The sequence below is a fragment of the Siniperca chuatsi genome, linkage group LG7 (genome assembly GCF_020085105.1).
Source record: "Siniperca chuatsi isolate FFG_IHB_CAS linkage group LG7, ASM2008510v1, whole genome shotgun sequence".
NCBI classification, from domain to species: domain Eukaryota; kingdom Metazoa; phylum Chordata; class Actinopteri; order Centrarchiformes; family Sinipercidae; genus Siniperca; species Siniperca chuatsi.
Window position 1 is genome coordinate 20,732,843 of NC_058048.1, and position 14,735 is coordinate 20,747,577.

At 38.3% G+C, this 14,735-nt stretch overlaps 2 protein-coding genes across 7 annotated transcripts; one reads left to right on the forward strand and one right to left on the reverse strand.

Moving 5' to 3' along the window:
• Positions 1-1,484: 1,484 nt before the first annotated feature.
• LOC122879521 lies at positions 1,485-7,190 on the forward strand. 4 transcript variants are annotated; one of them, XM_044203707.1, is made up of 7 exons: positions 1,485-1,909; positions 4,141-4,277; positions 4,631-4,765; positions 4,907-4,999; positions 5,189-5,257; positions 5,638-5,761; positions 5,941-7,190. In XM_044203707.1, exons 3-7 carry the CDS (start codon positions 4,673-4,675, stop codon positions 6,690-6,692), a joined length of 1,131 nt encoding a protein of 376 aa, XP_044059642.1. In that variant the 5' UTR covers positions 1,485-1,909; positions 4,141-4,277; positions 4,631-4,672; the 3' UTR covers positions 6,693-7,190. The 4 variants fall into 4 exon arrangements, with proteins under 4 accessions (XP_044059642.1, XP_044059643.1, XP_044059640.1 ...); XM_044203705.1 differs by having other exon boundaries at positions 1,489-1,909; positions 5,851-7,190; XM_044203706.1 differs by having other exon boundaries at positions 1,489-1,909; positions 4,651-4,765; positions 5,851-7,190.
• A 140-nt stretch (positions 7,191-7,330) lies between these two features.
• Positions 7,331-14,392, reverse strand: zgc:112083 (uncharacterized protein LOC550461 homolog). 3 transcript variants are annotated; one of them, XM_044203702.1, is made up of 10 exons: positions 14,246-14,392; positions 13,500-13,703; positions 11,590-11,816; positions 11,395-11,506; positions 11,151-11,303; positions 10,986-11,060; positions 10,480-10,600; positions 8,988-9,126; positions 8,760-8,884; positions 7,331-8,598 (listed from the first exon to the last, which is right to left on the reverse strand). In XM_044203702.1, exons 2-10 carry the CDS (start codon positions 13,648-13,650, stop codon positions 8,166-8,168), a joined length of 1,536 nt encoding a protein of 511 aa, XP_044059637.1. In that variant the 5' UTR covers positions 13,651-13,703; positions 14,246-14,392; the 3' UTR covers positions 7,331-8,165. The 3 variants fall into 3 exon arrangements, with proteins under 3 accessions (XP_044059637.1, XP_044059638.1, XP_044059639.1); XM_044203703.1 differs by having other exon boundaries at positions 14,195-14,282; XM_044203704.1 differs by lacking the exon at positions 14,246-14,392 and adding an exon at positions 13,930-14,067.
• Positions 14,393-14,735: the final 343 nt, after the last annotated feature.

Below are 14,735 nucleotides of genomic sequence, written 5' to 3' on the forward strand. Positions count from 1 at the left end.
TATTTAGAAGCATTTCATCAGGAAACCCAAACATTGAAGCTATACTGGGAGCTGATGTGTTTGAAGCCAGCAGATTTACTTACATTGATTATGTTCAGTGCCATCTGTGCCTTTGTATTGAGCTCCACAGTGACCTTTCTGGCTCACCAACATCCTGTTTTTCAAAAAGAGCTGCCTTTGCAAGTGCATTTTGACAACGTATCCAAGACAGTGATCCAAACTAAGTGCTTCCACAAAACATAAATAATATTTGTTGTATGTGTGCTTATTCATCGTTGACATACTGTACAGCACACACCAGAGAACATAATCCGCTGTCTTCAGTACCTTAAAACACCCTTAAATTTGAAGTAGAAAAACAAAATGTGAGTGGAATAAGTTAATGTAGTTTAACAACAACAACATTAATTTAATCTTTCTGCATGTTAAACAGGAACATGTGTAGGCTGTGAACACAAAATAAATATATCCTGCCTTTACAGTATATGGATTATTTCTGAAATTAATTATCAAGGTAGGTGAACTGTCGACTGATTTAAGCTATATTTTATTTATATCGTATCAAGCTTTTCTTTATTCTTACGAAGGTAAAGGGAAAGTGAGGCATTAAATAAATTGCAACTCCATTTCCTTTAGAAATACATTTTGCTTTATGTTTGTAGAATGTATTTAGCAGTGGCCTTCTGATTAATGTCCATCAGTTCTTTATTGTACCATTTCCTGTTAATATAAAACAGTAAAATATGTTGATTTTTTGTATACTAACTGCAAAAACAGTATAATATATATGAACAGTTAATGGAATGCTTCTGATTTTGACTGAATTGCATTAAATATACAGCACAAATAATAATATAAATAAAGCACTTTAAATAATTGTTGTATTAGGTCTCTGGAATGTTGCCATACTTTTTTATTTTAATTTCATAGCTGCTTAAAATGACCTGTTCAAAAGATATTAAAATAGTAAAATAATATGTTGTGTTGGTTCAATTTTAAATTACTATTACTAATAATAATTATCAGTTTATAATGAATAACTTAATCAACTTTTGAGTTTTTAAGAGACCTCAACTTTACAACAAACATTAAGAACTTGGCTTGATGATAGTGATCATAGTGCAAAAGGGCAGACAGGACAACATTCAACACAGCATATTACTAATAAAAAATAATATAAATAAGAACATACATACATAATATGCACAAAGTATCATAGATACAAAAGATAAGCTAAAAATTATTTACCTTAAAGTGCAAAAGGTTTGCAATTCAGAAGTCAAAAAACCTAAACATATTAAAATACCTAAAATACCAGAAATAATTACAAAGAAAACTAAAGACAAAATTAACCTTTAAGAGCCTGTGGCAAATGAGTTAGTGCAGGCATGAAGGGTTTGGTTACATAAAATGTCAAACATATAGGCAGAGCATTGCAACTGATGCCACACATGCACAAATGTGCTGTGAAGAAAAACATGCACATTATATTGGGACGTGTCAGATGTTCAGTGTGTCTCCAGCATCTCTACTTGAAAACCTGTTGCCACATAAGCTCTCTCTCTCTCTAAACTGAATCAGAAGGGTTTAGGGGGCTGATGGGATTAGTTTAAGCCATTAGGAGTAGTTAATGGTCTTTCCTGGGTTTGGTAAGTAACACTCACTAATTGACCAGGGGCCGCAGACAGCTGATACTGGCTCACAGCAACAAGTGGTCCCTGCTGCACTGAAGTCACTGTTCGGGACCTGCGGAGGGCTGATATTTAAATATAAAAAAGGACATATTAGAAGTCTTTATCTTCACTGTGTTGGCTGATAAACAGGCTGGAGGAGCTGGATGTTATTCACTGGATAATAACCCTAACATTAAGAAATCGAGATTTTACATTCACTTCACTTCATCACACAGGTAAGAAACATATTCACAGAATATATGCATTTGGTTTTATCAGAGTAGGGAAATACTGCAACATTAAATAGTGAGATGGATGCCAAATGACAGGTCAGCAACTTTTTTAATATGCTTAGAAGGTAGTTCTTTGGTTGGTCTTTGTAACTGTAAAAAGTGCCAATTCAAATAAACAGACAGCAAAATTTTAATTTCTATTGTCTCACGAGCAAGATGGACATCTGATATATCTGACAACAATTTATCCATTCATGACTATTTACCAAATCGTTTGATCTATAAAGTGTAAGAAAATAGTGAAAAATTCCCATCACAAAGTTCCCAGAGCCTAAGGCGATGTCTTTAAATGTCTCGTTTTGTCTATAACCCAAAGATATTCAGTTTCAATCACGTAAGACTAAGAAAACCAATAAATATTAACATTTGAAGCTGGAACCAGTGAATTTATGCTTAAAAATGACTAAAACTTTTATCAGAACTGTTGCTGTTTAATTTCCTAATCAATTAATCGCTGGAGCTTTAAATTCTTTAGGAAGTATTGAGCTGTATTACTCATCTGTTGGCAATTTGTGCGTGTTTAACAAATTGCAAGTGTTAAATATGAATTCAAATCTGTTAGCGTCTGATACCTGAGAACTACTGAAAAAGAAATAAAGGCATCCATACATCTCAGGAAGTTCTTAAGATTCAGCTGATGTATGACGGAGCAAGTTTTGTCTTGGGGGCGAGTACCGGCGCTCTTAGTGCCAGCTCGAGTGTCAGCTCGCTGATGACACAGCGAGCTGTCTCTGATGCCTCATTCACTCTGGTTGTGCTCCTAACAACCAGCTCCTTTATGAGATTAAGAGATTTCTGTGGCACGCTGACATGGACGAAATTTAGAGAACATAGGCTGTGTAACCTCCAGCTAATCTTGTCTTTGTGAGAAAGGAGGGATCAGGCGATTGGATTGCTGTGGCCTAGAGAGGTTAAAGGGGCACTGACACAAGCAGCAGGATGGAGGAGTAACTCAGAACCATCCTTCATAGAAATATTTGGTACATCACAGAGAGGAATCAATTCTATTCTTTCATTTGAATGCCGGGAAGGAGAGAGTTATTTACAATTATTCTTTACTCAGTGACCAAAAACACAGACACAGAGGCTTTGAGAAACTTCTAAAATGTTTAATTGTCTGACACAGTGTCAAAGGTGTCGATTCAACATCGTTTTTGAGGGGTTTGATTGTGTTGTATCGGATTCCATTATATTGTAAGGCATTCCTGTCGTTTTATCCATCTTTTAAAACAACATAAAGATAGTTAGAAGCAGTTGCTTGCATTGCAACATTTATTAGGGCTGCAATTGAAGATTATTTTCATTGTCGATTTATCTGCAGATTATTTCTCAATTCATTGAACAAAATGTCAGAAAATGGTTTTTAAAATGCCTGTTATAATTTCCCAGAGTTGACCAACAATCCAAAACCAAAGATTTTCAATTTACAGTGAAAAGTAGCAAATCCTCACATTTGGGAAGGAGTTTTTGCTTGGAAAATTACTGAAATAATTAATATATTATCAAAATAAGTGCCAATTTTTTCTGTCAATAAACTAATTATTACTTCTGATACTCAAAAATCAGCAAAACTGTACTTTGTGTTCAACCTTTTTAATCTCTGTTCTCTTGTATTGATTTGTGCACATCAGAAGCTTCAATACATATTTTCAGTTCTTGCAGGCAAGCAATGTTTTATGTATCTCTAGGTCCTTTTGGAAGTCCTGTTTTCTGTCTGTGTTTGACTTGTATACAGCAAGACTTCATTAAACAAACATTAAACAAACTTTAGGTTAGAGCAATACACAACACAGTATGATGTATAATGTAGCCTCTTCTCTCTAGTTTATATTCAATACAGATATACTGCATATCAACGTGCTCCCATTCACTAACAGCATTACTAATCATGTGTCCTTGGAACGGATGGATCCTAAATTAATTAAATGGATTGGTACACTGAATGCCTCAATTGGATTACCAACTGTAATGCAATCTAACAAGACACTGTCATTTGCATGTGATTTGCAAGGCAAATTGCATTAAAAGAATTATGTTTTATTTTTAATTTGCATTCTTAAAAAAATGCTTATGTACTGGTATTCTTAAAAAATAAAAATACATAACTGTTTATAATTCTGTGAAAATGTATAACCCTGATTCACATTGTTTGTGTTTGTGTCTTGACTGTAAAGGCATAAAAAGCTCCTTCTTGCCACTGAACTGATCCACACATAACTTCAGACCAGTGTGTTTGGACTCCTGTGACCAACCTCATAAATGCCAGGAGCAAACTCCATGATTCTTGCTCCAAAACACACTCCACAGTCTGGTACGACCAACTACATTTTATCACTGTTTTGCCTTTGTTGTTGTGAATGTTTGCCCCAAAAAGTGTGTTTCTTTGTGATTTCTTTCCTCTAGAGCAGAGGTTTTCAAACTGTGAACTCATGCCTGTACATCCATGAGTTCACTGCTAATAGCTAATTTGGCATACTTTTAATGGTGCCAGTGTAAACAAATATAGGCTAAGAAAATGGGGCTCAAGTTGAAGCCAACTGCTAACTTACTGACTCCATGGCAACATTATACTTCCTGTTGACATGGAAGGGCATACCATCTGCTCTAAAGTATACCATCCTGCCTGCTCAGGAACTAAATGCACACTTTCTCATATCTCAATAGTCCACTTCATTTGTGCACAGCTTGGTTCATCAACATCTCAACATGCATCAGCACACTCACCAGTATGCCTTCACTCCCATCCTCCACCAATCCTTGACCATCCTGCCTGCTCCAGTGGGAACTCAGGACAGTAAGGTAAGCAGATTATTCTGTATTGTTAACATTTACTAACTTAGTAGTAATTTTAATCAATTCCCATCTGAAGCCACTTCTGACCTGATAGCCACTTAGCCATCAAGAATCATTTCTAGCCGTACCTTTTGCCTCTTGCCACAGTTCAACACACACCCTCTCAGAGGAACAACAAAGTCCTCTTTTGCTCCTGTCACTGCCTTTCACAGAGCAACACAGAAGTTCTTCAGGCCAACTGTGAGTCCAAGATGCAGCAATAAAAACTTGACATGTCAATATAGCAATTAAAATGAAGAAAGATAAAAGTGAAACTGCTTTTTAAAAGTCAAAGCTCAATTATGACTTATTAAATGATTTTGATTAAACATTTAGTGAATCAACACTAACAGTTTAAAATGTTCAAAATGTTTTCACTTTGTTTTTCAGAAACGAGTGAGATGGGGTGCGCTGCATGTCTGCATTGCATGGAAGATTTACTACCATGAACAACTTAAGGTAATAATCAAATGAAATCAAATGCATCTAAGTTTTATTTACATAAATAAGTACATTCAGAAACTAGGGAACTGGGAATATAAAAAATAGACTTTTTCTTGTATTTTTTTATTATTTGTGCTTTTGATTTTTTTTAACTATTTGTCTTATTAATAACTACAAAAGGTTTAGAGTGAGACATGTCTATATAAATTCTTTCAGTTGACAGACAACATTTACAAATTCAGTTTTAAGGAGCTACACATATAGGAAAATCTTATTACACATTTTTGGAGTCTAGAAAACTTTGGTATCTTTTAGTTAAGGCATATTGTCATTGTGAGTTATACACTTTTGTATCTGATTCCAAAACTAACTGTATGTGATGCATAATTTAACAGAAAATGCAGCAAAAACCCAAAACTCTCCATCGAGAGGGGACACCTGAGTATCCGGCCTCCAGTCTACCTGACTCAGTACAACACAAGGAATCAGACCAGCCCTCCTGCAGACACCCAAATCTGGGTGAGTTTAAGGCCAACAATGTTTAGAAATACCTTCAGCAACATTATATGTGTCATATTATTAAAGCTCATCAGCTTCTCATGTTTTAGACTCTCCATGTGGACACTCAGGAAAAACAGCTGACACTGTAATCCACTTCAACAGAAGTTATCCCTCTGACCTTTACACATCTTCACCAGCATCTTGCCTCAGCCGTACGACCAAGAGGGAGCAGCTTGACCGGGAGAAACTGGAACACAGGGGCCACCAAACTGACACAACAAAGGATTTACCTCTTAGAGACAAATCCTGGGATCGAAGGGTGACTCCTGAACTCGACGGTGGATGCAGCGGCTCGCTTGACAGGAAAAGGCAGCTTGAGTGTGACAGTGTCCTTAAAGTGAAGAGGGTGAAGCGGGAAATTGTAGAAAACCACTTTGATTCTTCGAAGACTCTGCGCACTGATCCATCTCCGTTCAGTACAACTCATACACATCCATCCTCACACACCGTACCAGTGCAACACATAAACACAAGTGATTTATCTGTCTTGTATCCTAACAGCAGTAGATGTAATGTTACCAGAGCTCCTGGGGGACTCATCTCTTATGCAGGGGCTGAAATGCATCCATACCAAACTGCTTCATGGGAGCCAATGTTGGACGCTCATAAGAGAATGGATCTCCACTCTAGACAAAATGTCCTAAAAGACAATTCACTGAATACCTGCAAAGCAATCAGGATACCTCTTGCAGCACAGTGGCAAAAAGAGGCTTTTCATGGTTTCTTTATGCCACCTCTTTATCCCCCTCTTGCTCTGAGGCAGCAGGAGACTGTTTACCTCAGAGGAAGGGAGTTTTTACACTCACGTCACGAGAACTGTCATCTCCACCACTGCAGACATCACCTCCCTCATCCTGGTTTTCTGGCAACATCCTACCTGGGGCGATGAGTCTCCCAGGTCTACTCATTTACAGTATGTCTGTTGAGTTCACTGGTCATTATGGTCTGTGCATTAATTCAATAGAGCTCCACCTAGATATGACAAACCAGTGAAAGTGGGAAGCTTTTGATTAATTATTAACAAAAGATACTCTTTGCACTAGAACAGCTTTAATTAGGCAATGAAGATTCTTAATAAAGCATGGAGGTTTTGAAATTTGACAGCAACTGGGTTGGGCAACTGTGAATCTGTAAACCTAAAATTGAATGCAGCCGAGTTAAGAGTTGAGGGGGTCGTTGCCTTACATGTTAGTGTCTCTGTGAGGGTGTACTTTGGAATAGCTGTGCTTTGAGCTAAATGCTAACATCAGCATACTAACATGCTCACAAGGATAATGCTAACATGTTGATGTTTGGCAGGTAATGTTTACCATGTTCAGGATCTTAGTTTGGTACACAAAGTAACAGCTGAACCAAAGTATTGGGCAAATTTCTGATTCTGATTCTGACCTGATGGTGGCACTAGATGAAAAATCAGGGGAAACTATATCTCATCAACAGTTGAGATATTTCAGTCTGGACCAATGTTTTGGACCAATCAACATTCGCTACAAGCGTGACTACAAGAAACAAACAAACGAGAAAAGCTTACTTTTGTATCAAAAATGTATTTAAAATTTGTAACAATAAAATTAAGCGACATACCAAGGCTACAATAAAAAATAATGTCTTCTGAAATCCTTCGTCAGGCAACATCATGGAAATATCACAGAAAATACATGGTGTGTAAAGATCAACATTTCATAGAGCTGGCTTTGTAGTGCTTTTAAAAGTCCAGTGTGTAACATTTAGGAGGAGCTAATGGCAGAAATGTAATATAAAATTTAAAAGTATGTTTTCATTGTTGTAGAATCTCCTGAAATCTCCTTCCACAGAGGCCGCCATGTTGTACCGCCATGTTTCTACAGTAGCCCAGAACGGACAAACCAATCACTGGCTCTAGATAGGGGCGTTCGCGTTTTTCACGAGTTTTCAGCCACCGTAGTTTCTCCTACACGCTTGGAAGTGGAGGGTGATGTGAGCGGTATTCAAATGGTTGCACACTGCAATTTCATCGCTAGATGCCACTAAATCCTACACACTGGACCTTTAAGTCATTCACGTAAGCTTTGTCAGAAACATTAACCTATGTTTAACAGGCGATCTCATTAACAGAACATGTCACAAAGCTAAGCTGAGGCATTAGAGCTGCTATGATGAAAGCGTGGTCTCCAGAACCAGTGTAGAGATAACCATCTCAATTTAACACCACTCTAAAAACACTGCAGACCATGAGAAAGATTTGGCCAGAAAAAACAGTTCCAGTGATGTCTCCACTGACACCTCCACAACAAAATATACTACCAGAGGCAAACCAATTTAAATCCATAACAGCTACAAGAGAGCCTACAATGGATGCGAGGTGCAGTGCAGCACAGAGGAATCACACCACGTCCATGCCCAGGCCCCTCGCAACCTCCGTCAGGGCCTGGACTGCTCCAGATGTCCCGCTACCATCGCAGTCCTCCTGAGATAATCCCCCAGGCTCCTCCTCAATGTGAGGGATGGTGCTCATGACACAGTAGACAGGAGAGTCACTGCCTCTGGGGCTGGGCTGAGACGAAACGTCTTCACCTCCAGAGAGCTCCGAGGAGTACGAAGAGGAGGAGCTGGAGGAGGGCGAGGAGGATCCTGCAGGAGAGCTTCGGCCGCTCTCTGGTGTGACTGCAGCCCTCTTGTTCCGGCTGCTGGTTCTCGGACTTTTCCGGAGGCTCTGCGGCTTTTTGGCCATGTTCTTCATGATCTCCTTCGTCACCTCCACAGTCTCAAACCGCACCATGTTTACTTTTAGGAAGCCGTCTACATCCTTCCTGTATCTGTGGAGACAGCATGTGAAACAACCACACATAACATATTTACTTTGGACTATACTTATCATATAATTACTTGAACTACGTTTGATGGACCCCCGAGGCCTGAGAAGTAGAGCGGATCTAAGAAATGGCTGTTTCAGAGGAAACTGGCTGTTGTGACTTACCTAAAGCGGGAATGTCCAGACGGCCATTTCAGCTCATGCTTCTTGCGAAGGTGAAGTGTGAGAGTATAACACCAGGAGAAAACCTTATCACAGATATGGCATTTATATTTGGACATCCCCCCGACCTGTTGGTAAATATTATTATTATTATGTAATGAACTGTCAACAAGATTACAGCAGGTTGTAATGATGATCTAAAGAGGTTATATGCTTTATACTGGGCGACACCTCGTGTGCTCTCTTGAAGTGGTGGCTCATGGTTTGAAATGTGTGACAAGAATAATCACAACCCTCCACTGTACAGCGATACACGGTGCCCTCATTGTGAACCTCTGTGTGCTTTTGTAGATCGCGCTGGTTCTTAAATCTGTTAAAATAAAAAATATGACATGAATTTAAGATGCTGATATGAGTCCAATACAGAAATAGTCCTTAAATACTACTTTACACAAAGGTTATGTTATAATTTCTAACAATATATATTTACAATTTTATAGTACAAATTTTCATAGCTAGATTCCATACAGATGTACTGTCAAATACATTAGTACCAGTGGTGGAAGAAGTACTCCTTCAATACCACAGTGTAGAAATACTCTGTTACAAGTAAAAGTCCTGCATTCAAAATTTGACTTATAGTACCAAAAGTAAAAGTACTCAATCTGCAGAATGGCCCATTTCAGACTAATGTACATTATATTATTGGATTATTATTACTGATGCATTAATGTGTTCATCACTTAATGTTGCAGCTGGTAAAGGTGGGTCTTATTTTAATCACTTTATATACTGCTGAGTAGCTTGTGAATTTCACGTCGGCAATCAATAAAGTCTTAATCTATAATATACATCATCATTTATTTGTTGATTATATTTTGTATTACTAATCTGAATCTGCAGTAGCTAGTAAATAAAGTTCTCAAATAAATGTAGTGGAGTAGAATATTTCCCTCTGAATCGTAGTGGAATTGAAGAAAAAAGTACTCCACTAAACTACAAGTACAGTGTAAATGTACTTTCCAGCACTGATTAATACTGACAACAGGACAAATATACAGTGTTTAACATGTGGGTCTGGTAGCATTCTCACTGTGACATTTGTTTCTGTAACATATTCAAAAGTGCCATAGATTATCTGCAATCAGATTAGTTAAAAATATATCAGAGATCCTTAAATACACAAAAATCTTGAATTAATTAGTTACTAAAAGGTTTTTCCATTTCTAAACCAATGAAACGTTTAGGATAAGGAGCCTCCTTCATAAAGGTCTAGTTTTAAGGTCGTGTTTGTTTCTATATGGAGCAAATGTTACAGGGGCTATTTGGACTGAAAATGTGCAGTGAAATTATCCAAAGAGCAGGAAATATTCTGGGACGAACTGACAGAGGATGGAAGAAACAGCATGTGTTACAGGCAACAATGTGTTGTCCGTCATTTTTTCCTTCTATAGAGGGCTTTGCAACTCCTGTTTTGAAAAGCGCTACATAAATAAAGTTTACTTACTTACAAATAGGTAATGAATAATAACCTTTATGATGCAGGTGAATGTTTAGTGAAATAGCTGGAACTTGATATCTCTACTTTTAATGTCAAATTTACGACAAGACACATTTTTAGAGGGGGTTGTATACAACATTTGGCAAAGTATTCCCGAACCCTGATTTTGCCAAAGTACAGTTTTATCAACTGGACATCTAATCAGCTGTTTTGAAGGTCTACCTCTTGTCACAGAAGTCACATGGGAAGGGCCGCTCATCACAGTGGCGGAACCTGATGTGGATCTTCAGAGCTGCCAAAGTGGTGCAGGTCATGTCACAGAAGGGACACTTCACCTGATTCACTGGGAGTCAAAGAAAAGAACACATGTAATAATTCAATATAATACTTGCAGAATGTCTAATTAACAAATGGCCAACAGATGGTAAACCCAGGTCATCACTGATCCACCATGCACCTTTTTAACTGCAGATTACATTAAATGTAATTTTTTTTAGAAAAAATGTATATGGAATTCTTTTTCAGTTTCCATCTACTTTAATATAATAAATCGATATAGTTACAGCACCTGGGTAAAACAAAATATTTCAAATAGTGATTGGAAATTAGCTCATCGTCACACTGTCAAACAGACATATCATTCATTAGATTTGACCAAAGCATTCCTAAAAATGTAAAGATGTACAATCTAACAACAATTTATGATTAGAGTTGTAGAAAATTATTACCATGCTGACGAACATGATCCCTCAAAAGCCTCTCGCTGGAAAAAGCTTTGCCACAATGCTCACATACCAGCGACTCTGTTCAAATGAGATAAATGTACAGAAGTCAGCATTTATGCAATACATTTAGCACATCAGCATCCAAGAAAAATTAAGTGTCTTTCTCACCTACTGGCTCGGCCTGCCTGTGCAGGTGGTCAAACAACTTTGTGTTGCTGGAGAACATGCTGCCACATGTAGGACAGGCTACAAGTCTCTCCTGAGTGTGGCTCCGCATGTGTTCTCTCAAACGGTACCTGATCTTGAAAAAAGCATCGCAGCCTGTAATAGAAACATGAAATATAGATAACCAGAGTAAGTGAAGTTAGACATACCAGTAACATCTCTTTAACCTCCTCTTGCTCTATCATACCTGTCCAGGGGCAGAAGAGAGCCTGCTGTTGTTGTGGGAGAGACTGCGGCTCGGCACTTTCAACATGATTGTCCACATGTCGGTAGAACCACTCAGGATTATTAAATGTACTCTGTATCAAAGACAAAAATATAAATTCTATAATAGTAGTGCTATTAATCATTTGATGACCAATGCATAACTAAAAATACCTACATCACAGTGCTCCCACTGACAAACGTATCCATCTGATCCTTCGGGAACTAGGTTGTTGCTGTGCAAGCCCTGGTTGCAGCTGGGCAGATCAGGACGGGACTTGAGCAGCTGTGACCCAACGAACTTGAGCTTACCGTGGTAGTTGTGGAAGTAAGCATGGACCTCTAGCTCTGCAGGGCTACCCATGGACAGAAATTCACATCCATTCCAGAGACAAGCATACTCATCTAAACAAAGAGAGGGAAGGAGAAATGATTGGAATGAAGAAAGGATGGTTATTACAGAATGCACAGGGAATATATTGAGATTTGACGGCGTAGGGCTGCCTAGCCCTTTAATGTGCCTGAAAGGCACAACATCTAATCCAGAGTAACAATGAATCAATGTCAATCAACATGTGCTTGTGTCCTTTGCGTGGCTTCATTCATATCAGAGAAAATTGAGTCAGCATTGTTGTACCTAGCAGTTCTATGAGAGTCCCGTTTAACTCCAACAGAGAAATTCACTCAAATGTTGGGTGCCGTGTCAGTCGTGTGGGCAAAAAAATAGTAATAGTATAGTTGCTTCGAGAGGAAACACAAGGAACTTGTTTGATCCCCTGAATTCCACAGAATATGGTGAACAAGTGCATGGCCAAGAAAACGTACAGACATAAAAATCACACACTTGATCACAGCATATTTCAGATGCAGTAGTCCATTGCATAAGTGCTTGTTAATGCCACTACAGTACTGAGATGAGATAATGGAAGCCATACATGTGATATTCAAATCTAATTATATTACTTGTACTATTTACTGATAGTCGCAGTAGATATAGGAGCCTATTTTTACTTTGCTTTTTATATTTTAGCAAACATGTGCATAAAAGCCCATTAGTGTGTCTAAGGGACTTCAGGCTGCCCCTCAAGGTGCTAAAAACTTTCAACACCTGCACCATAGAGAGCATCCTGAGTGACAGGCTGCATCCCCGCCTGGTTTGGGAATAGCACCACAAGGGACTACCTGGCCCTGCTGAGGGTGGTGCAGGTAGCTGAATGCACCACCAGATGTCGTCTGACTGACTTACAGGACATTTACACCAGAAGGTGCAGGACAGGGGCTGAGAGGATTATAAGAGACCTCAATCACTCCAACAACAGACTCTTCTCTCTGCTGCTGTTAGGGAAGTGTCACTGTTGCCTGAACAGAGAGGATGTGGAGGAGTTTATTCCCTCAGACCATTTGGGTCCTGAATCAGTGACTGTACACACACATAATTTATTATAATCCATCCACCTGTCATACACTATATGAACCCAGTGCTTTATATAAACCCATTACTGTTTATATTTTTTATACTGTTTATATTTATACTTCAGAATTTCACTACACGTTGTACTGTATATGATTGTGTATGTGAAAAATAAAACTTGACTATGTGATAATTTAATGTCATCATTATACTACTACAAGTTTTAAAAGGCACCTAATTAGTTTAGTGTTACAGAGGAACTCTCTTGAGGATATATCCAGTACACACACATGCTGCTCATTCCACTTTGACACAACTTCATGTAGTTTACAACAAGAGGAGAACTACACACTGTCATTTTTAAATGTCTGTTACTAAAGGTGCCTCCGTGTATCCAGCTCTTCTCAAATTTAAAACTACAGTTCACAGATGAGATCCCAGAACTGGCTAAATCTTGATACCCCACAGGTAAATACTGAACATGGGAACTTTTAGAGATGTCTGTGATTGTTTCTTATGCTGTTGTGTCTCTTCACTGTACTTATTGTACTATCTTCTACTGTACTATCTCTTGTTAAGAGTGAATGAACTGTCATATTGATTGCAGGTGGTATCTCCCAGCCCTACAAGTGACATAGCCTGACTCCTTGTGTTTGTTTCGTATCCTCCTCACTCACCCAGCTCCTCTAAGGCATCGTTGTCTCCAAGGTAGTCCTTTAAATGCAGTGACATATGATCGCTTAGCTCCTCCATGGTGTGGCCCTTGAAGTTGCATGAAGCCCACTCACACACCACCTCAAAATTGTCCAGTCTCTTAGTTGTCATCATGATGGTGATCACTGTGTGCTCAGCTGCTGCTGCACACACCCAATCCTGACCACCTAAACAAAAAACATACAGCGACAGACATTTTGACAGACAGAAAAAATAAACTGTGGGCTACAATACCTTAGCTAAGAAGCAATGTCATTAGTTAGCATATAATGCTAGCTAGAGGTGGCTGGCCATTTAAACACAGGTTAACTAACTTAGAAAATATTTAAACCGACGTTAGCTCAAGTTGGCTGATAAGTGATAATCCATCTTTCTGGCTGAAGGTTACATTACCTAGAAAACATTTGCAATCGTTTTTATTTGCGACTAGTTAACAAAACCAGTAACTAGCTAACTGCTGATTATTTCCAGCTTAGTATGTTGTGTTTATATAAAAGTTAAGTTAGTATTTTGGCTAATAGTCTAGCTACCGCTCAACCTATCACAGGTTTGCACTCTCCGTCGGACTTTTCCTAAACAGCTAACGTTAATCATATATTTTTTTAACCGTTTAAAATGATAAATCTTGAACATCTTAATTATGAATTTGTATACACACACTCATGTTACCGACACGTGTGATACACAAAGTTTTGTAAATGCTTCTTACGGGTATTAATGTCACTTGCAGCATTAGCTCTGTATTTCTTCCCTCCTCTGAGGTTGTCTGGCTTTGTTTATTTCCTGTCAGCGCGAGCCTCAAAACGGAAGTTGTTCTTCTTCGTCTATTTTTTTTAAAACAAGTGACAAGAAGAGCATAGCGCCTGTTACTGCACTGGAGTCATCCAACAATTTATTTGTAAAACGATATCAACAATGCAGGTGTTCAAAATAGCCATTTCTGTTGTGGTGCACATTTTATCCAAATGTGAATTTCTTTCAAAGACACATTTGTGACACATATTCAAAAACTGTGGTCTCTCATATGCTACCGTTAATTGGCTGAACATTTAGTCTACATATACATTTTATGGCTAGATACCATTTTCACATAAACTGGTAAACCTAAGGGTCTTTTTTGGTTATAACAGTAACTTCTTTGTTTGTGACATTAACTGGCAGTTAATGCTTTAACATGACAAAAACGACACTTTAAGGAC

Coding starts and splice junctions, on each gene's coding strand:
- zgc:112083 (XM_044203702.1), bottom strand. CDS start 13,650: ATGATGACAACTAAGAGACTGGACAATTTTGAGGTGGTGTGTGAGTGG. Junction 11,817..13,499: donor CGATGCCTTAGAGGAGCTGG/GTGAGTGAGGAG, acceptor CTCTTTGTTTAG/ATGAGTATGCTTGTCTCTGG. Junction 8,599..8,759: donor TCTGGACATTCCCGCTTTAG/GTAAGTCACAAC, acceptor CTGTCTCCACAG/ATACAGGAAGGATGTAGACG.
- LOC122879521 (XM_044203705.1), top strand. CDS start 4,673: ATGCATCAGCACACTCACCAGTATGCCTTCACTCCCATCCTCCACCAA. Junction 4,766..4,906: donor TGGGAACTCAGGACAGTAAG/GTAAGCAGATTA, acceptor CTCTTGCCACAG/TTCAACACACACCCTCTCAG. Junction 5,762..5,850: donor CTGCAGACACCCAAATCTGG/GTGAGTTTAAGG, acceptor CTCATGTTTTAG/ACTCTCCATGTGGACACTCA.